At 48.4% G+C, this 19749-nt stretch overlaps 6 protein-coding genes across 6 annotated transcripts; 4 read left to right on the plus strand and 2 right to left on the minus strand.

The window, feature by feature from the left end:
• Positions 1–756: 756 nt before the first annotated feature.
• On the plus strand, positions 757–2015 carry EV420DRAFT_1523565 (uncharacterized protein; the record flags this gene model as incomplete). Its single annotated transcript, XM_060472300.1, has 3 exons — positions 757–1113; positions 1137–1879; positions 1929–2015. Coding segments are annotated over exons 1-2 (1014 nt in total), but the record flags the coding sequence as incomplete, so codon positions are not given.
• A 1404-nt stretch (positions 2016–3419) lies between these two features.
• On the plus strand, positions 3420–4397 carry EV420DRAFT_1265157 (uncharacterized protein; the record flags this gene model as incomplete). Its single annotated transcript, XM_060467256.1, has 2 exons — positions 3420–3936; positions 4018–4397. 2 exons carry the CDS (start codon positions 3420–3422, stop codon positions 4395–4397), a joined length of 897 nt encoding a protein of 298 aa, XP_060334730.1.
• A 3393-nt stretch (positions 4398–7790) lies between these two features.
• Positions 7791–10337, plus strand: EV420DRAFT_1304343 (aryl-alcohol oxidase-like protein; the record flags this gene model as incomplete). Its single annotated transcript, XM_060468454.1, has 12 exons — positions 7791–7911; positions 7967–8215; positions 8265–8371; positions 8425–8451; positions 8504–8693; positions 8745–8921; positions 8976–9291; positions 9344–9412; positions 9464–9491; positions 9541–9625; positions 9677–10023; positions 10078–10337. The coding sequence occupies 12 exons, from the start codon at positions 7791–7793 to the stop codon at positions 10165–10167; spliced, it is 1806 nt and encodes a 601-aa protein (XP_060334731.1). The 3' UTR covers positions 10168–10337.
• Positions 10338–10507: 170 nt separating this feature from the next.
• EV420DRAFT_1164233 (uncharacterized protein) lies at positions 10508–11386 on the plus strand. Its single transcript, XM_060466158.1, has 3 exons — positions 10508–10830; positions 10881–11303; positions 11354–11386. The coding sequence occupies exons 1-2, from the start codon at positions 10601–10603 to the stop codon at positions 11149–11151; spliced, it is 501 nt and encodes a 166-aa protein (XP_060334732.1). The 5' UTR covers positions 10508–10600; the 3' UTR covers positions 11152–11303; positions 11354–11386.
• A 1307-nt stretch (positions 11387–12693) lies between these two features.
• On the minus strand, positions 12694–16430 carry EV420DRAFT_1523600 (uncharacterized protein). Its single transcript, XM_060472301.1, has 20 exons — positions 16327–16430; positions 16142–16278; positions 15976–16084; positions 15912–15928; positions 15361–15864; positions 15132–15308; positions 15015–15086; positions 14835–14966; positions 14706–14787; positions 14518–14654; positions 14375–14466; positions 14084–14327; positions 13997–14031; positions 13869–13944; positions 13748–13818; positions 13642–13700; positions 13447–13593; positions 13132–13397; positions 13006–13080; positions 12694–12946 (listed from the first exon to the last, which is right to left on the minus strand). Exons 1-20 carry the CDS (start codon positions 16361–16363, stop codon positions 12839–12841), a joined length of 2577 nt encoding a protein of 858 aa, XP_060334733.1. The 5' UTR covers positions 16364–16430; the 3' UTR covers positions 12694–12838.
• Positions 16431–19703, minus strand: EV420DRAFT_1745711 (uncharacterized protein). Its single transcript, XM_060480145.1, has 6 exons — positions 19281–19703; positions 18861–19220; positions 18759–18809; positions 18604–18712; positions 17331–18549; positions 16431–17278 (listed from the first exon to the last, which is right to left on the minus strand). Exons 1-6 carry the CDS (start codon positions 19608–19610, stop codon positions 16900–16902), a joined length of 2448 nt encoding a protein of 815 aa, XP_060334734.1. The 5' UTR covers positions 19611–19703; the 3' UTR covers positions 16431–16899.
• Between the last annotated feature and the right edge of the window lie 46 nt (positions 19704–19749).

Below are 19749 nucleotides of genomic sequence, written 5' to 3' on the forward strand. Positions count from 1 at the left end.
AAGGTCCAAACTCTATCAAAATTCGCGAAGAAAATACGAGCGATGAAGGATCAGGATGCGGACGATGCCGCCACTGTCTTGTCAACGGCTTGTCCCTGGTATCACAACAGTGCTCTGGACATCTTCAGACTCGGTCGCACTATCTTGGTCAGCCTCTATACGAAAGTCTCTCATTTGGTATTTCGCGAGTCGCTATACCGGAGCGGACAGGTGCAGAACAAATAGAAGACCCAACAAGCGATGGTGTTTTCTATAGTGGATGGAAGTTTCCTAGTGCAAGTGCAATGCGGTTACCCAACGGTACATGGTCGAACGACGCGAGGGACGGCCTGACTTTACTACTACTTTTTTTGGTGCTTTGCGCTTCTTCTTGGCTGCCTTCTTTATGCATATGGTACAGGTGATTTTACTCGAGATACTGAACTTGATCCGATACTTTGACCGCTGTACCTTGAGTCCTGTTCAATTCCTAACTAAGGAGAACAATGACTGTGTAGCAAAGAGAGGACACTAAGAGCCCGAACCACTTGTTTAAAAAGGCGCAATCTATGCATCTCCTGGCAGATTTGGTACGCGTACCTGGGCGTTCTTTCGTCCTCATCTGCCCAGTAGGAACTATAGGACGTCGTCGGGCTGTCTATGATTTCTTCCTTCCCTGTTTGAAATCAAAACTCGTAATAGTCGATCATACTCGAAGTTTGGGCACCGCCTAGCCTGGTAACCAAGCCCTCTAACAAGGAGAACCTCGGGCACCGCCTCAGGGAAGGAACATCCGTCTCAGACATTGATCATCACATAAAAACCGGTTCTCGGAAGGCCTCCCTGAGTATCTCAACCGGACCATGGCAGAACAACGCCTCGCGATGGCCAACATTGTGGGATACTCACGTCTCTTCTCGAAATCCGTCATCCCGAGCCCTGGCCGTTTAGAGCGCACGGTAGTCAATAATCCAGTCGCATCACTTGGAAGGCTCGGTGCCCTCCCTAACGAGATCCTGGACATGATCATCTCCGACTGCTGCGATATCCAAACTATCGTTACATCTTTTTCACTCGTCAATAGGGGTGCCAGGATGGCCGTCGATGCATCGCTCGCTTTCCAGCGCGTCTCCCGTTATGTCCCCGTGCCCTCGTAGCAATGCTCAAAACACGAACCGGTTCGTTTTTCACTCTCGAAGACCTCGATGATGTTCTCTGTAGAGATATTTCCTGCGGCTTATGTGGTAATTTTGGCCCCCTTCTCTGGCTCCCCGAGTGCCGACGATGCTGCATGCCTTGTCTCTATACAGCACCTGGGCTCCTTCCCATATCCCTGTCTATGGCAACTACGGCGTTTGGGGTATCCGAAGCCGTATTAGCGAGGGTGCCTGCAGTTTGCACTGTGCCCGGCCAATACGGCTGGCTACGCAGATATTATCAGGATTCCCAGTGTCTGCTAAGCTTTTCTCATGCTCGTGCAGTAGCAGTTGAAGATGCTGGAGGGGAGGCGCAGTTTATGGCTCGAATCAACTCCGTTCCCCCACGCAAAGAGGCGTACGAGTCTTTCATCGCCCAGAATGCCGTGATGCGCTGGCCTGAGAACGTCGCTCGTTACATGGTAGCTGCCTCTCTACCGTTTTTCAACCGACGTTCAGGAAAGATCGTCAAAGTCTTCTCCTGCAAAGGCTGTATGAACCTGGTGTCTGGGGGCAGATGGGATTCCGACAGTGATGAAGCGGGCGATGATGACAATTTTCGCCGATATGATACGGTATACACTCACAAGGGACTTATAGAACACGTTCAGACAGACTGCCCAGACGGGAAGAGGATATGGAAGAGACATTTGAAGAAGTCAAAACAAGGAAACGGGAATTCTATTTCGGGCACAGAGTCGATAGTTTCCGTATATGGCCCTGGCCTAACGGAGAGCAGCAGTCTGAAGGAAAGTAGGATATGCGTAGTCCCCAAAAATATATACTGTAGTGCATGATTTGATTAAGAAGCCACAGGACAACTAGCGAAGCGCTTCGTCATTTTCACAACTAGATTTCTCCCTGGAATCAAGACTCAATGCCATTTATACAAAGGAAACACTGGATTCTGGAGTAGAGAGGAGAGACAACATAGCATTCGTGTGAAAAGGGAAAGGGTTCGATTCGAATTCTTAGCGCTAGGAAGAAAGGACAGAAAGGGGCTGAGTATATGCTAGTATCGTCCAAAGAGAGGTTTCAAAATACTGGATCCGTTGAGAGTGGGTACCGAGAAATCCAGGTGACACAAGAAGGAAAGCAGATTCTGGACGACATGAATAGTGAGCTCTCTGATCAGCTTCTGTACAAAAATAAGGTGAGACTGACCTCAAAAAGCCGCCTTTTTCATTTCGTCGACGAGACGGTGTGTTCTTTGCAGTAATTCTCGATGTTGTCGATTTCGTGAGTGATTTCCTCGCATCGTACGTGCGTTCCCGCTCTTTCTGCACATTGCTGGAATGCGCCGTCGTGTTTGCAGCCGCAAGTGTATTTCAAAATTTGCTGGGTGCACACTGGGAACAGCGGAAGGTCAGTTGGCATACAGCGAGGTCATGTCAAGCAGCGCACTGGTGATGGTAGACGCTTCGAAAATGAGCTGGTGGTGACGGTGACGAAACAAGCACGTCGCCACAAGCATGAACAAATATACCGGTTGCCTTTCGATCACGATATCGAACCACATAGATATTTCGCACCGAAAGTCTGAACGCTGAATATATCATTATGCTGTCGGTCGGAGAGGGACATAGATTCTTCGCTTATACATTCATCACAAGTAGACGATACACAAGGGCCACAGAACTAGGAGAAGAAGAGAAGTGGGAGCTATATAGAGATTCGTACGCGCGTCCCAAGACGATACAGGGGTTGGAATGAGAGAAAATTCCAGGCAGGATCGAAAGAGACAGGACATATGCTAGTATCGTCCACAGAGAAAAGACCGAGAAGACCGAGAAGTACAAGAAAAGGCGAGTTCTAGACGACGCGAGTGCTGAGCGCTGAGCGTTGAACGTTGAGCCATAAAGAAAGGAAACTGACCTCAAGCAGCCTTTGGCACGGAGTGTTTCAGGCAGTGGTTATCGACGTTCAAGTCTTTGTTTTTGATGGTCTCGCACCGCCAATTTGTGCCTTCTTGTTTAGCGCATTGCTGGCGTGTTTACAGCCACAAGTGTAGATGACGGTTTCTTGGGTGCACACTGGAAAAGAGTTCAGTTTGTATTTAGTATAGCACTGACAAGTGACGCACTGGTAAGAAAGAGAGCTGTAAGGATCCAAGGTCACGGTGGTAAAGAAGCAAGTTGCAATGCTTGATCGCGCACGCTTCTCCACCAGTAAGAACAAATGACAAATAGACGTATACAACGCAATCCTTTCTACTCTCACGCCATGGCAGAACGACGCCTTACGATGGACAAGGTCGTCGGATACCCACGAGTCTTTAGTGGAGTCATCCTAGGCCGTAGCCCTTTTACGCGCATGGTAGCCAAGAATCCAGTAGCCACACTAGGGAAGCTCGCTATTCTTCCGAGCGAGCTCCTGGACAACATCATTTCCACATGCTGCGATATCCAGACCACTGTCGCATCCTTTTCACTCGTCAACAGAGGTGTCCGCAAGGCCGTCGATGAATCGCTTGCTTTCCAACGCGTCTCCTATTATGCCCCCGATGCACTCGCAGCAATGCTTCGAACACAAGCTGGCTCTTTTTTCACCCTCGAGGACCTCTACGATACTCTTTGCCGCAGTTCCTCGTGTTTCTCATGTGGTGGTTTTGGCCCCCTAATCTGGCTCCTTGAGTGCCGACGATGCTGTATGCCCTGTCTTCGTTCACCCGAACTCCTTCCCATCAACGAGTATGCGGCAACCAAGGTGTTTGGAGTATCAGCAGCTACATTAGTGGGTCTACCTGCCGTTTGCTCTGAAAGTGGCTGGGATGAATACCTGGACTTCCGGCGTCTTCTGAGCTTCACGAAAGTTCGCGCAGTGGCCGTCGAAGATGCGGGAGGCGAGGCACAGCTCATGGCTCGTATCAACTCCACAGCCCAACGCAGAGAAGCATACGAGTCTTACATGTCCCGGCGGGTCATTACAGACAAGAAGCTTCATGCCCGGTGGATGGTAGCCGCCCCTCTGCCTTATTTTAACAGACGCTCGGGACAGATTGACAATGACGGGCTCTCCTGCTTAGGTTGTCAACGGGCGTTTCACTCGGACGGCACCTATGATGACGAAGGCTACTATGAAGTATACCGCCGATATGATACAGTTTATACGATTCCGGACCTCATCGAGCACGTACGGACAGATTGTCCAAAAGGGCAGCGGATATGGAAGAAGTATTTGAAGGAGTCGAAACAAAGAAATGAACACAATACTACTGAGTAGATGCAGTACGCGTAAAAGTTCTATGTCACGTTTTCACAGAATGACTTCATTTCATGTAGAAGACAAATCTCATTAGGCTCCTCTTATCGTAAATGAACGTAAAAAACGGCAATTAATCCTAGTGCACACAGATTCTTATCAGAGTCATGTATTCAATGGCAGAGCAAGGTATACTCTTGGCTACTACTCTGGATTCTACCAGTTCATCTATTCGTCGAAAGCGTTCCGGCAGGCCTAGAGCGGGACATCCTCAAGCGTCGTGTAGTACCAAGAATTTAATAGCATTTGTTCGGAAATTCGAATCCATTTCGATGCCGCAGCATTATGTAAAGACTTACCAGCCATTGTAGTTGCGCCTCTTCGATATCCAAATCCTCACCAATCGATGGTAATGAAATGGAAACCGAGGTAGTATTTGAGCTCTAGAAAATGTGTATCGAACTTGGATGAGTACATGTTTTTACGAAGAGAAGAAGGAGCGACGTACGTTCACCCACATAGCCATTGTACATGTCGCTATCAGTGAAAACGTTTGAAGGGTCGAAAACGGCGGTCGCGTTTCTTTCTCATTTTTCTCCGGAACATCGACGATCGTAATGGTATGAGACTCCATGGAGTGTAAATGCAGCGAAGGCGGTGAGAAGAAAATCAGCAACGACGCAGTTTATATGCACGCCCGTCAAGCCAGACAGAGGTGGGACCAGTGCACCACCCATTTCCGGCCCATTAATCATCATGTTCGAACTGGAAAAAAAAACGCGTCGGTCGTACACGAGCTACGTTGATGATCGTTGACTATATTAAGATAACGGTAGAGTGGATTTCATCACTTCGCAGGAGATTCGCGGAGCAAATAGAGAGCGATGCGTTTGGGTTTTGAGGGGAGAAACACTTCCTTTTCGAGAAGAACATCACATGACTCGGTTTTGAGTGGGTCATCGCGCGGCACGAATCCACACGAACGCGATCACTTGTCAGCAAACGCCACGGAGTCGAATCAGCAATCGCGCTCATCTGTCAACGCTCCTTGTGCCACTTCCCTGACGACTCAACGTTTACCTCTCGAATGACCGTGCAGTTCATATGCTCCAGGTACAGAAAGATTTCTTCAACAGCAAACTCTGTCTCAAAGGAAATAACTTGAAGGAACCCCGACTATAAGTCTGCATTTTCCGTGATTATAGGCATATAGTTGATGTTACATTGAGGTACCATACAGACTGAGAATATGTTGTCTTGCTTTCGACGTTTATTTCTGGACGGTGTATGCAATTACCACTCGACTCGATCGGATCAGCCTTACTTTTCAAAGCATAGATGTCTACTGCATCCCGCCGATGTATAAGGAGTGAAATTTTTGGTCGGCGAGGCGGTCCCCGACATGTCGGGTTCTTCACAAAACCGAAAGCATGTTTCAATGGAGTCATGGGCGCGTCGGTGACTTGACTTTCACAGGCTTGCGTCCCAAAACAGATCCGAAGTATCTCTCCTAGGTACGATTGATCTTCATCGTGGCGCCTCGTATACTGGTAATCTGATTAAAACTGTAGGGTAGATAGTATCCTGTCCATTGTCGGAGAAAATGACAATGAGATTTGTTGGGTGTATTCAAGTTCAGCCTACGCCGGCATATCTTTTATTTCAGCTGGAATTTTGCTGTCTATACTTAGAGGCTTTCCCCGAGCTGTTAACCACCACCCCTGGTAAGCGGCTGTTTCAAACCGGGCAAAGCTTGGGAAAATGGGTGGACAATAGCTTGATCAAGGCTTTCGGCCATAGCGAAACGAGTCGGGATTCCCTTGAGTGGTAAAGCCGCAGCATTTTGCTGGTCAAAAGCCTGGGTCGAGCCTCGATGTTATCCGTGTTTCAATTGTTTCTCTCGTATTTTGACCGGCACTAATTGGTCGTCTGAAAGGTGGATAGGTAGGTAAGTAGCATTACGCGGCAGTGAACGCCGCTCCCAGACTTCACACAATGCGTGCAGTGCACGGTCTATCTCTTCCACCGTACCCTCAGCCATTCATTACCACTACCTCTGTCTTACTGAGAACACTTTGTCTCAACAGTACTTTGCATTGTTTGAATGCATTCGAAATGGCCCAAACGGTCGGCAACCCTACTAATAAACAGCTGGACACCTGCCGACATGCGTATGCATAACTGTTTGATGCATTTAAAAATTTGGCAGCGTCTCTTCCTCACCGACCACTGCACATCGTTTTGCTAGTCCCGTACCACTAGTCTAGTAGGGTTCAGTGGGGGCTTCCACCGATGCCTGCGATAATATTGTCCGGTCAACTTCGTAACTGTCAGGAGTTAAATCTCAACAACTGAGTACTGAGTACTAAGCGGGTCCTATGTAGAACGGCGTCTATAGCTAACGGCGTCTGCGAATGCCCGAACTTGAACGAAGCTCGGTCCGGCTGGAGTCGAAGCCGGTCGAGCCGGTCACAGCACCGTCACGTTTGAGGTTTTCTCCATTTTCCCCCTTTGTGCTGGACTGCACTGTGCTGCGTGCCGTTTATTCGTCCTAAAATCCCTGGATAAGCATGTACAGTATATTCCTGTGAGTTTTCAGACAATGAGTGACGTGTCAAAAGGATAAACAAGCATTATGGGACGTATAAGCGACTCAGAACGGCGTTCTAGGGTTCTAGGACGCGGTAGCTTAACTCCGAGCTTCCCTAATGTCGCTAGCACATCATTCTTGACACTCAAAGAGTTGTAAGCTATCTTAGTACGCCAAACACGATGTCATTTCTAGCCCTTCTCATTTTCAGGACGCGCCGCAAGGTCCGATTTCTGATCTTCGTCTTTTTTCGGGGAACGCTCTGTGTCCTTGTGCTCTTTTTTTCACGGGCTTGAAACCCTGCTATTTGACAGACGTCTTGGAGACGACCCCCTCGCTCTCCGGGTCTACGACTAGTATCGCATCATGATCTCCCCCCGATGCACAGGTCCATTATTGTCTCATGTTTCCCATCGCGCCCAATCCCTGATATTCCCAGCAGTGCCATAGCGTCGGGTCAGCAAGTGGGTTCTTTGATGCGTCCTCTTTCTGTGCCTGAGTCTTACGTTACTTTCGATATTCCAGACAGTGTCGAAACGTATTCAATGTCTATTGACGCGCATTGGGAGCTTATTTCTCCGCGTTTCCATTCAAACACGGATCACTCTTTGTTATTCACCGACAGGCACAGCGCGCCCCCAATGTCATTTGGGCTGCTCAGGTCAATCTCAGCCCGGATACCTGATACGCGCCCGCTTGATAATACCTTGATTAGCCCGTAATGCTCTGTTGTTGCCTTGCTTACAGCTGAAATCCGAGGCACTTGGTTTGTATAAAAAGGTCCTTGATTCCTCTTCAATTCCCCAGCATTGGAATCGCCTATCATGTTCTCTCTTCTCTCTCTTGGAGTCGTCTTAGCTTCGCTTAAAACAGGCTTAGCAGCCATATACGATGATCCCAACCAGCTACCTACAGGCAAACAGTACGATTTCGTCGTCGTAGGAGGTGAGCAAGTGCATTTAAGACGTACCTGACGCGTTAACTTATCATTAATTAACAGCGGGGACTGCGGGGAACGTCATAGCTGCACGCCTGGCTGAGAATGCCAACACCTCTGTTCTCGTTATCGAAGCAGGGAGAAACAATGTCGGATACGATTCTGACCTCATCACTATACCATTCCTTGGTCCTCAAGCATCACCGCACACGTCCTTCGACTGGAATTATACTACGGTACCTCAGGAGCCGCTGAACAACCAACTCATTGCCTATCCTCGCGGCTATGTTTTCGGAGGGAGCAGTTCAACGAGTAAGTGTAATGATTCTTCCAGCGACGTGTTTTCTGATCTGTGAAACAGACTATATGGTATACACTCGCGGTTCTTCAGACGACTATGATCGTTTTGCTGAATTGGCTGGTGACGACGGCTGGAACTGGGATAACTTGTTTCCCTATGCTCTTAAGGTATAGATTTTATTATCCTATATTCGGGTTTTGATGCTGATACCTCCCAATAGAATGAGAGGCACGTCCCTCCTAACGATGTGAGTCTTTTGTCTCATGAAGAAGAATTCCCACTGACCAATGCTTGTACAGGGTCATAACGAAACTGGACAGTACATTCCTTCGATCCACGGGACCGACGGGCCACTGGAGACAAGTTTATACGGCTACGCCGCGGATATTGACAACCGAGTGATCGCTACAACGTCAGAACTCAGCGAAGAATTCCCATGGAACCCAGATTATAACTCTGGGAATATGCTAGGTGTTTCGTGGATGCACAGTAAGCTTTAGATGTGGAGTAAGATTAACAGTATGATTGACGTCTGATTAGGTACGATCGGTGGACCTTTGAGGAGCAGTTCTGCGACCGCGTACCTCGTACCGGCGTTGAGCAACTATTCCAATCTCGACCTAGTTTACAACAGTCAAGTCACAAGGCTGATTCAAAATGGGGAAATCGATGGTCTTCCCGTATTCACCACCGTCGAGTTTGCTAAGAATCCTACTGGTAAGTCATTCCGCTTTTCTTTTAAGCTGTGAAGTTGACGCTGCCTATGTTTAGCCCCTCGTTACAATGTTTCTGCCACACGCGAAGTCATTCTATCAGCAGGCGCCATTGGAACTCCTCAGATTCTTATGCTCTCAGGAATTGGCAGATCTCTGGACTTGACCGCCGTTGGCATCAAGCCTATTGTTGACTTGCCCGAAGTCGGCCAGAATCTGGTCGATCACCCGTTGTTGCCCATCCAGTGGAACGCAAACAGCAACGAGACTTTGGATCCTCTCTTCCGTGGTGGAGCAGCCTTCGATGCCGCTCTCGAACAATACCACGCGAACGGAACAGGTCGTCTCGCTGCTAACGGAGTATCGAATCACATGTACGTATACTTTGATAGTGAGTCTGGGTTTGATCGCTGATGAGGGCGACAGGGCTTTCTATCGTCTTCCGGAGAATTCATCCGTCCTTGCTGAGTTTGAAGATCCAACTTCTGGACCTGGGTATGTCACCTATATCATTTTACAGTGTCTGTGAGCTCAATCCAACTATAGTGCTCCTCATTATGAACATGCCTTCGCTGTCAGTGCTTCCTTCCTGTCCGCTCCTTCTATTACTAACCTCCAAACAGAATGGATTCTTCACTACGTCTCAAACTCAGCCCACCTCCGGGTCATACTTCTCCATCATCAACGTTATCGTTACACCCACTTCTCGTACGTTCTCTCTTCATCTCATAGACGGTTTGTTTAGTTAACTCTATTCAGGCGGAGCGATAACTCTTGCATCCAATGATCCTTTCCAGCACCCTACGATCGATCCCAAGATGCTCACCAGTGACTACGATGTCAGTGTCATGATCGAGAGTGTCAAGGCCGCCCAGCGTTTTGCTGCGGCACATGCTTGGGATGGGTACATCACCGGACCGTATATTGACTCGGTGAACGCTACCACAGATGACGGTATCAAGGAATACATGAGCCAATGGGCGACTACTATCAAGCATCCGTTCTGCACTGCTAGGTTAAGCAAGGAGGATGGTGAAGGAGTTGCCGATGGTCAGCTCCTGCTCAAGAAAGCTAAGGGAGTACGGATTGTTGATGCCTCAGTCTTTGTAAGTTTTGTCTTTTTTATCATTGGACCTGTCTAATGATATATTGTTGTTTAGCCCATCATTCCTGCCGGTCATCCTCAAGCGATGATTTATATCGTGGCGGAACGAGCTGCTGATGTGATCAAGGCGACATGGGGCATGTAAATGGGTCAAGTTAGTATTTAAGGTCTTGAACTCTCATTTATTCCATTTACTTGGACCATATACCACTTATCATTACACTATAGTAGTACCATACACTTTGTATAATTTTCATACATGGATCTATTGTAACCACGCATTAAATAAACAGTCTTCTGATGTCGACCCGAAGCATTTTTTTCAATCCTTTATGGTTCCTGCTTGTTAATATTTTTGTATAGAAGAAAGCAACGCATCGAATCCCCCAACCGAAGGCCATTAGTCACTATCATTGTACCACTTCAATGAAAGGTAGTCAACACGTGATCAGAACTTTCGAAGTTTGGGGGCCGGGCCGGGTCTAACTTCGGACCAGTACTACGCTTAGTTACCTGAGCTGTATCAGCAGGGGTGGCCAACCAATCCAGTTTTCCAGTTTTTACTACCACCACTGTTCATGCAGATGTCGGATTACGATTATTTCGGTCACTCCCACTGGAACGACTTCTATCAGCTACCCATCGAGGACGGTTTCATCATCGACACGTATTGGATTGACTACTTGTGGAGAATCCTCCATTTCGAAAATCCTTATTCGTATCATGCTGCCGAGAAGTTTGCATCCACAGCCATCGAGTTGATTGACCTTGTCTGGTCGCCCTCTTGTTGGGATATTCTCATCTGGCCGTAAGTAGGAAGCTTGAAAATATTTGTTTACCCTTCAGTAACCTGTACAGTTTCACCCGCCTGTATATCACGAGAGTTCTGTGCACTGTCGACACTATGCTTGACTCCAAACAACATCTCAACGATACCTGTTATGGGATCATTGGCGATATCTGTAGAGAAATCGATTCTGGTACTGGCGTTTTCAGCGCTAGTCCTCGGAAGCGATGCAAAGCAGCTGATTTTATCATTGGACGTGAGACGCAGAGGCTAGAGAGCGTGATGCATAAGCAGCTCAAGGTTAACGAGAACATAAGTCTTCTACCCGACGGGCCTGTGTGACATTTACACTTATCTCTACGTATGCTGTGCGGGGTTGTGCTTGACACTTACCCTTTTGGTGCCCGTTGCTCCGTTTTTCTTTTCCGTCTCTGAGGAGTTACCAATTCGTGTTCTTTGTTTAGTCTATCTCTTAGGCTTTCTGGCATATCAGGGTATGTGCTTCTTCATTCAAGTTGCAGTGTTTACGACCCATGTTGTTCAGGAACTCAAGCAAATGCATACTTGTCCGACATTGCCCAACATATTCACACGTTGCATATTGATATTGATACCTTGAGGTGTATATGGGCTTGGAGGGACATACGCGGGTTAATCGCCCTTATTGCTGAGTCGGAAGGTAGACAGCTATCGGACATCCCACACGCACAGAGGTTTCTGAAGGCCTTTGAAGTTTCGGTATGTCTCCCTTGCGTGAAATCTCTACTGTAATAAACTGTTCTAGTTCGCAGGCGGAGAAGTAGAACTATGGAGGACACGATCGAAGGTCCAAACTCTATCAAAATTTGCGAAGAAATTACGAGCGATGAAGGATCAGGATGTGCACGATGCCGCCACTGTCTTGTTGACGGCACGTCCCTGGTATCACAACAGTGCTCTGGACGCCTTCAGACTTGGTCGTGCTATCTTGGTCAGCCTCTATACCAAAGTCTCATTTGGTTTCTCGCGAGTCGCTATAGTGGAAAGGCGCAGAACAAATAGAAGATTCAACAAGGGATGACATTTTCGTTAGTGGACGGGAGTTTCCTATTACAATGCAGCTACCCAACAATAAATGGTCGAACGACGCGAGGAACGGCCTGACTTTGCTACTACTTTTTTGGTGTTTTGTGCTTCTCCTTGGCTGCCTTCTTTATGCATACGATACAAGTGATTTTACCCGAGATGCTAGACTTGATCCGATACTTTGAACGCTGTACCTTGATCAGAGTAGGGAGGAGAGACTACACTAGTACCGAGCAGTGAATTACATTGATTCGGTAATTCGAATCCATTTCGATGTGCAATAAGAATAACGGACGTTGATTCTCCCGACGTAGGGCCAAGTACCGGGCGGTGAAGCGAGGCCAAGAAGTATGTGACGACACAAATGAGCAATGAACTTTGCGGCAGTCTATGTTCTATGTTTGAACGAGAACTTCGGCTCTGATTGCAAATTCTACGGTATCTGGCATCTTTCTTTCCCCCCTTCTGCTATCCTTTAGTACTGCGAGACCATAATGTTCTGGTTCAGAGGCTTTCCTTCGATGGTATCAAACAATCTTCTAGTTCGATGCGCAGGGCCACTCTGCACATATTGCGAGTGTCTTCCCTCTTAGGCTGTTTTGAGCAATTATACGCTCCTTATCAATGTCTACCTGACACGATGCATTCAGCTAGGGTGTCGAATATTGTTGGGAGCTGTATGATCGCAACTTTCTTTGTACCCAAGGTTTCGCAGATAGAACATGTGCACTGTGCCGAAAGGGCTTCAGAAGTGATACGTGACGACCAATAGCCAACTGGCAGGGCTAACGGCACAGCAGTACTGCACGACGGTGACGGGAGCGCAAGTTGACTGGAAACTTCGACAAGCAAGGTACTGCCGACGGCACGACGGCCCCCAGTTAGACAAACCATTACAAAAAAAAAACACGACAGCTAAAGTATGCAACACGAAAGCAAGTAGATACACGAAAGATACGAAGAATTAGGCAAAATTAGCATCAGCCACTTTTAGGAGAAACCTCTCAATAACAGACTGTCCTCGCTGAAGATTATTCAGAGAAATACGCTCGTTCGGTAAGTGGGCTTGATCCTAAAAAAGAACAGCGGGTCAAAAATGGCACGGAGGATCAAGAACATTATTCCGCATACCGAGCTTTGGCCCAACGGCAGATGCAGCGCATGGCACCCAAATTCCTTCTCGAGGTATGGCACCGAAGGGATAGACTGCCAACGTTTATTTAGCCAGAATCTGAGCAGCAACTGCATAACACTCACCCCTCCTTCACGAATATGCAGAGGATCGACGCCCCACTCCTCCCGAACGGCTGCCTCCAGTGCTTTAAACCAATGATCATCCAGGTTCCCCAACCACCAGTCAGCCGATTTTTCCAGACTGACGTGGAATTTATTGGGCGACTGGAGACGTTCAAATGATCTGGTCAGGTAATCAAGGAGTGACCGGGAGATGGTATCTAAATCCTGGTCGGGGACTATGCGGATGGAGACCTGAGACTTGACAGTGCCAGGTATAACGGTCGAATCTGTAGGTGATTTAGCGAGATGTACTCATTAGAAGATCATGTTCTTTACTTTGTGGACCAGACACCTCAATGGTGTGTATAGTCAATGACGGCTCTCTCCATCTCGAAGACAGAGAGCTAGCAGGCTTTTTGGTGACCTCAGCGAGTCGCTTGTAATTAGATTTCTCCTCTTCGGAAGAAGGCCGAACGTGGTCGTCTTGAAAATAGTCAGACGACAATCAAGCAAAACTTAGTGGCTACTGACAGAAACCAGGTATTTGCACGCCTTTTTGTCGGTCACTCAAAGTAGCTAGTAGTTTTATCCTGTGGAGGTCAGGTGGAGAGCTAACATATGTCAGGGAAAAACATACATATCATCCATCGGTTCCACGACGCCACCTCCATCTACACCAGAGTGCAGGTCCGGAAGGGCACTCGTTATCTGTTGCGAAATCAGGATATATCGGCAAAGGATTTGTTTCAGGAACGCACCTCCAGATCACAATGGACAACACCTCTAAGCCCATACGTGATACACGGATGCTCCTCAGTGATCCACGTAGAGTTACTAATGTCAAAACATCAATGATCCATCAATATTCACACAGTAGCTTGTATACCTGACCAAAATCGCATCAATATGCCCAATAGCGTCCTACAAAAGATGAGTCTTCTTTAACAGGCGGTACTATATTCAGTCCACGAACCTTATGCATCCCGACAGCTTTCTTGAACCCTGTACTCCCACATTCCTCTTCACCCTCGATAAGAAACACAAGATCGACGGCCAGCGAACGACGACGCAGAAGGGCAGCTGCAGCACAAGCCACAGCCATTATTGGACCCTTGTTATCTGTCGCACCTCGGCCATACAGGAAGCCATTGTTACCTGTCAGAGTGAAGGGATCGGAATGCCAGCCTTCAGGTGGCGCTGCCATGACATCGTAGTGTCTGTCCAGATGAGAGCCAATTCTCGCCCAAAGCATCAACAGACGCACCCATAGAACAAGATCCTGGGCTTCGTTGCTTGAGTCTGTAAACCCTGGAACGTCCCCAATACCAGAGGGTTCGTCCCTTCGCCAGTTGGGAGCTTAACCGAAGGTCTCAATGAAAGGTTCCCGGCATCATTTACCACACTCACCAACGAAGCTCGCGCACCTAGCTGACTCAAGCATTTCCTAAGCCAGATAGCGGCTTGTCTACAGTCTTCCCTGTTTGAAAGATTACTGCTGACACTGGGAAATGAAATAAACTTGGACAGCGCATATTCCAATACGTCTAGAGAGGCAGTTTGAACATCTGGGAATAACATCTGAACTTGAAACGTACCACGTGAAGGTGCATCCGCAACGAGTGATTGCGAGCCAGAAGCCTGAAAGCTCCGGGTCTTGGGTGGAATGGCATCCCAGATCTACGAAAACGTCAGGTCTTTTCGCTGGGCAGACGCGAATGAGCGACCTTGATGTAATCATCATTTCCGCCTGTAATGAGCTTGTGAGACCCATTGCTCTGGTCATCTAATATCGAAGACAAGACAATTCCATTATGACATTTCCACGATGCGGTGCAATCGAACGAGGCGGAGTAACGCTGCAAACGCGGTTAGAATATCTTCGGAATAATCGTTCAATCGCTCACTTGTATTCGTCCATTAGCGAGGCAAACATACAGATCAGACTTAAGCAACGACATGGAAAGAATGTCTACCCCCTTGATAAACGTGAGTTTGGGCGGATATGTTGGCGCAAGAAGTACCTCTTGGACTATGATGGTCCTGACAATAGATCTAGTTTCTATGTCCAAAACCTTGACAATTCCATCTTGGCATCCTCCATAGATAGTATCTCCCTGCGTTACAAGAGCGAACACTGCACCAATAGCACACGTAAATTCGTGCTCAAGTACCGGGCCATTGGAGGTACAGCTCCAAATCTACGAACCGGAAAGTCAGTCGACAGGTAAACCCAAAGCACGTTGCTCATACCTTGATACTCTCGTCGCCGCTCCCAGAAATAAGCTTAACACCTCCAATCTCGCATTCCTCCACTATCGCAAGGCAGTATATGTACCCAAAGTGTGCAGAATCGATAACATTGCTAGCTGGGATGGATATATGCGGAGCCGTGGAAGGGTCTGACTCCAATACGGGCGTTCCGTATCCAGGCGTGCGTTTACCGGTAGGATTGTTCGCGTATATATCCGCAGGCTTCCGCTCGTACTGTGGATAGCTATCAAAGAATTTATGCACCTTTCTCGGCGTACCGCTTGGTGTGAATATGCCGGATTCGCTGGCACAGAGGGTACGTGAAGAGACGGACTCTTGTGAAGGAATCGTACGCAAATCGAGCCACTGCAGAGCGGTGTTCTGACATCCGATATAAAGTGTCTGTAGAGACGGCGACCATGCAAGAGAGAATAGATCTCCAGCACCCGTCTCAAGATATGGATCCACAACATATATCGGGTTCAGTGTCGTCGTTGACCAGATCTGCGCTGACGGTCAACCAGGAATCGCTCTGAGCGTTGGCAACGTACCCTGACGGTGCTGTCGCCTGCAACTACGGTTATTGAAATCCTTTGAGAACAGCAAGTGACGCACCTGAAGAACTGAACAACCATTCTTTTTCTGCAGCATACACCAACGCCAACACGCTCCCTGTATGGCCCCGCAGCGTATCCTTCAATCTATACGTTCGCTTATCCCACACCTGAAAGGCAAAGCCAATCAGTCACTCAAACAGCGCACCCAGCGGCCCTCAGCGTACCGATATGTCCTGATTCTGGCTCCCGGAGAAGATATAGTCATCGCTAGCCGCAAGGCTCAGTACCGAGCTGTTGGTCTCATGCAGGGAATGGACAAGGCGGGGTAACACTCCATCAGAAATTTCGCGACTCAAAGAGGCTAGAATGGATCAGCCGGAGTTTGCAATACCCTGCAATGACGGCTTACGGTCAAGAATGGGGGACACTGGTGCCGTGCCATACATCGAGGAGAGAGAAAAAGTGAGGATGTCCCTGCCGTCGTGAACGGTATTAAGCAAGTTTTCGTCCGAACAATCACTATGACTATATGTCCCGCCGCAAATGGCGCTATGCTTGTCTTTTATTATTAAAATGGTGTCAATACGGGGAAATTTATTCCCTTATGTACTCGACGCGATATATGGAACGGACTACGGGAAATCACTTCAGGACAGGTGAGGCAACAAGCGTTTTCGGGAATATTGTTGGCACCAAAGGAATACACCTTAGAATAGGATGCCAGAGCCATAGGTCCCGAGAGTGTTATCCACATTGAATACACGAGTGAGATCTTCATCTGGACAGTCCGGATGGGAGGTAATCAGTCTCGGGAGGACGGAGAAGTGATGGGTGAGACGAAAGTTAGTCAAACTGTGGCTGAGGGCCAAGGGAATTGCTTTGATAGAGCTCAGAAATTGCCTGGAAATGTGTACGATTTCGAATTTTCTATCAGCCGTCACTTCGCTGAGAGGTGGCATGCTACCTCGTACGCAAACCCACTCTAAGAATGCCAATCTAAATCGACAAGCGTCGTGGATTCAGTATCAACCGGCTTGGCCTTCAGAGCCTCGTCTCTTCTCACTCGCAACGCCCATTCATACGCCTTGCACACGTACTTCACATATGCAATCCCTTTCACGTCCCCAGTTGCAACAAGCCGGCTGTGTAGCACATCGACATCTCTGAACATCACAAGCGGAGGAACATGGCTATCCGGGACCTCCGCAGCTGAGGTCATACGAATAAGCGGTCGCGAGCCGGTAAGGACTGTTCTCGTGGACCTCATCCCAGGCTTTGCTGGCTGGTGCCGCAAAGCCGAAGGCGGGTATTTTGCCGCAAATGCCCGCAGTTGATCCAAGGCTTTATCCAGGTTCTTCGTCCTACAGATCAAAGTTTAGCACGAGCCAAAAAAAGGGGGGGAACAAAACCTACAAGGCAAGTAGTCGGATATACGCAACGTGGATTTTCTCCACCGTCCGTGCATCTGCAGTCCCACCGGATGCTTCATACTCTTGCCACATCTTGAATATCTCACTACCAAACTCGAGAGCAAACTGCCGTTCCTTCTGGTGCGAATACAAGCATCGCTCCAGCGCCTCACGGAACGTCCGAGCATTGCGATCCATCTTGAGTTCCACAAAGAGGTCCAAGAACTGCCTCCGAGCTGCCTCCAACGTCCCGTGCTTGTAGTGTACCGAGAGATACGAATTCAGTAACCGGGTCGACAGCTCGACGTTGCTGAAACCAATTGTTGGATCGAAAGTAGATCCACCGTCCTCCAATATACGCCCGAATAGTATCTCAGCTTCAGCAATAACCTCCGCACGACTCTGAGGAGCGACATGGGCGAAACTAGGGGAACTAGGGGGTGCAGTTATGTTGGAGCTCTCTCGATGGGCCGATGCAGAATCATCTGATGCTGGTGCCTCTTGGCTCGAGTCAAGTAGTAACGCGATACCCCGCTTGAACGGCGGATCATACGCCGCGTATGCATGGAAGACGTGCATCATGACTTCTTCGTCAATAGAAACACCCAAAGAGGGCTCCTCTACACTGACTCGGCTGATCTGTGCAAGGATCCACCGTGTCCTCGAAAGGTCTCCAATCCTCTTCGCACCTTCCAATAGGGCAAGGAACGTATGTTGGTCGGGCACGTACAATAACTCCCCATGCGCGTCTCGATGAGAGTCTAACATCTCCTTGGCCAGGCGGAAAGCTTCATGGACGTACTTCTTGTCACCCGTCCGCGCACAAGTTAGGATGACAGCATTGTACGACGCAACTGTAGGCGCTATGCTATTGTCGATCGTCATCTCAGTCCAGAGATCTAGAGCGCGCTCGGGTTCCGAAGCTCGAACAGTGAAGAATGACGACGCGCAGGCTCGGATCATTGCAGTGTAGAGAAAAGCGTCTGGGACAGGATGAGCAACATAACGCATGTGGTAGAACAGGTCCCATGCTTGGGCGTGGGCCATCGAGTCCTTCACAGAAAACATATGTGTGACAAGGTTTGTGTACGTCTTCTGTGCAGGCATGTTGAGCTGTTCCTCATAAGCATGAAGCACAGCAAGTGCTGATGTTGGCATGGCATTTGGAGATGCTCGGAGATGTGAACGAATATGAAGATGCTGCTGTCGGTCGGAAGGGGCACCTGGAAGACGTACATTAGCTTCTGAATAGTGGAAGACAGCTATAGGCTACAAACCAAGTACAAAGCTTGTCAGAATGCGCTCCGTTTCCGAAACATCACCCTTGTCGGCGTAGAACTTGACCACTTCGTTAATCGACTCTTCGGGTAGAATGATACCAGTACGCTGTCGAAGTAAGGATCTTGAAACGTGATACAGGTCGTAAACTCACCTTCATGAGTCGCAGCGAACGTTCCGCGGATTCTAAATCATTTTCATGAATCTATAAATCATCTGAGTACTACTTGGCACTAACAGAAGGATAGACACGTACACATGTGCGAATCAAAGCGTTCCATTCCTGTATAGATAGCGTGACTATGGGAATTCGAGGAGCTTCATCGCCTTGGAGCACTAGATCCATCAGCTTTCCGACTTGGTCAAGAATACGGCGATGAGTTGCATATTGAAGCCAAGGGGTCTTCGATGACTGGGGGTCCAAGTGTTCCTCCAGTGTCTGTTCGCGAAGACGTTCGTAGACTGCTTCAATCAGCTCGACGTCCCCCTTGGATCGTTGTTCCAACATCGGGCCTTCTTGCTGACGTTCCATTTCGGTTTCGGGTCCCGCAAGAATGTCTTCATAGAGTGACAGCAGCTCTTCTTCGCTAAAGGTGGGATGGTCGGCCGATTCTTCCTAAAAGAATAACAGCCCTTCAACGAATCATCCCGAACTCGTAGATTCAAAGACGCGCACCTCTTTTTGAGCAACTTGCAACAATGCATCTACACGACGCGCCAACTCGGTTTTGGGACGTTCGGCAGCAGCCTTCCCTTCCCGAACCTTCAGATGCCCGACGCCTTTTGGCTTGTTATTACCCTGAGAAGGTTTGACGAGTGTTTGCTTTCCTTTGAGGTGAGGATAGAGGGTGATTGGTGATGCATCCGAAGCGAGTACGGCCTGTTGCATCGTACGAACGCCATTTCTTCGGGGCCATGTTCGAGCGGTCACGACTTCCGAGCCCAGGATACTACCGCGATGTGTAAGGCGTGCTAAAGTGAGCTCTAGAAGGGCGGGTGGAAGCATAGATGACAGGGAAATATGATAAGGACTGGCTGGAATTTTTTACAGCAACCAGGCCTTTTCGTAAAGAGATAAGTACGGAACGACGCGAGTGGGTCAAAAAAAGAGGTATATTGTATGTCATTGTTTGCTATATGCCGGT

This window comes from Desarmillaria tabescens (assembly GCF_030435595.1).
Source record: "Desarmillaria tabescens strain CCBAS 213 chromosome Unknown EV420scaffold_8, whole genome shotgun sequence".
In the NCBI taxonomy this organism is placed as follows: Eukaryota; Fungi; Basidiomycota; class Agaricomycetes; order Agaricales; family Physalacriaceae; genus Desarmillaria; species Desarmillaria tabescens.

Coding starts and splice junctions, on each gene's coding strand:
- EV420DRAFT_1164233 (XM_060466158.1), top strand. CDS start 10,601: ATGCAGATGTCGGATTACGATTATTTCGGTCACTCCCACTGGAACGAC. Junction 10,831..10,880: donor TGGGATATTCTCATCTGGCC/GTAAGTAGGAAG, acceptor TAACCTGTACAG/TTTCACCCGCCTGTATATCA.
- EV420DRAFT_1523600 (XM_060472301.1), bottom strand. CDS start 16,363: ATGTATGGCACGGCACCAGTGTCCCCCATTCTTGACC. Junction 16,085..16,141: donor GCCAGAATCAGGACATATCG/GTACGCTGAGGG, acceptor TTTGCCTTTCAG/GTGTGGGATAAGCGAACGTA. Junction 13,081..13,131: donor TGCATATTCGTGAAGGAGGG/GTGAGTGTTATG, acceptor AAACGTTGGCAG/TCTATCCCTTCGGTGCCATA.
- EV420DRAFT_1745711 (XM_060480145.1), bottom strand. CDS start 19,610: ATGCTTCCACCCGCCCTTCTAGAGCTCACTTTAGCACGCCTTACACAT. Junction 19,221..19,280: donor TGCAAGTTGCTCAAAAAGAG/GTGCGCGTCTTT, acceptor TTATTCTTTTAG/GAAGAATCGGCCGACCATCC. Junction 18,810..18,860: donor ACGCTTTGATTCGCACATGT/GTACGTGTCTAT, acceptor GATGATTTATAG/ATTCATGAAAATGATTTAGA.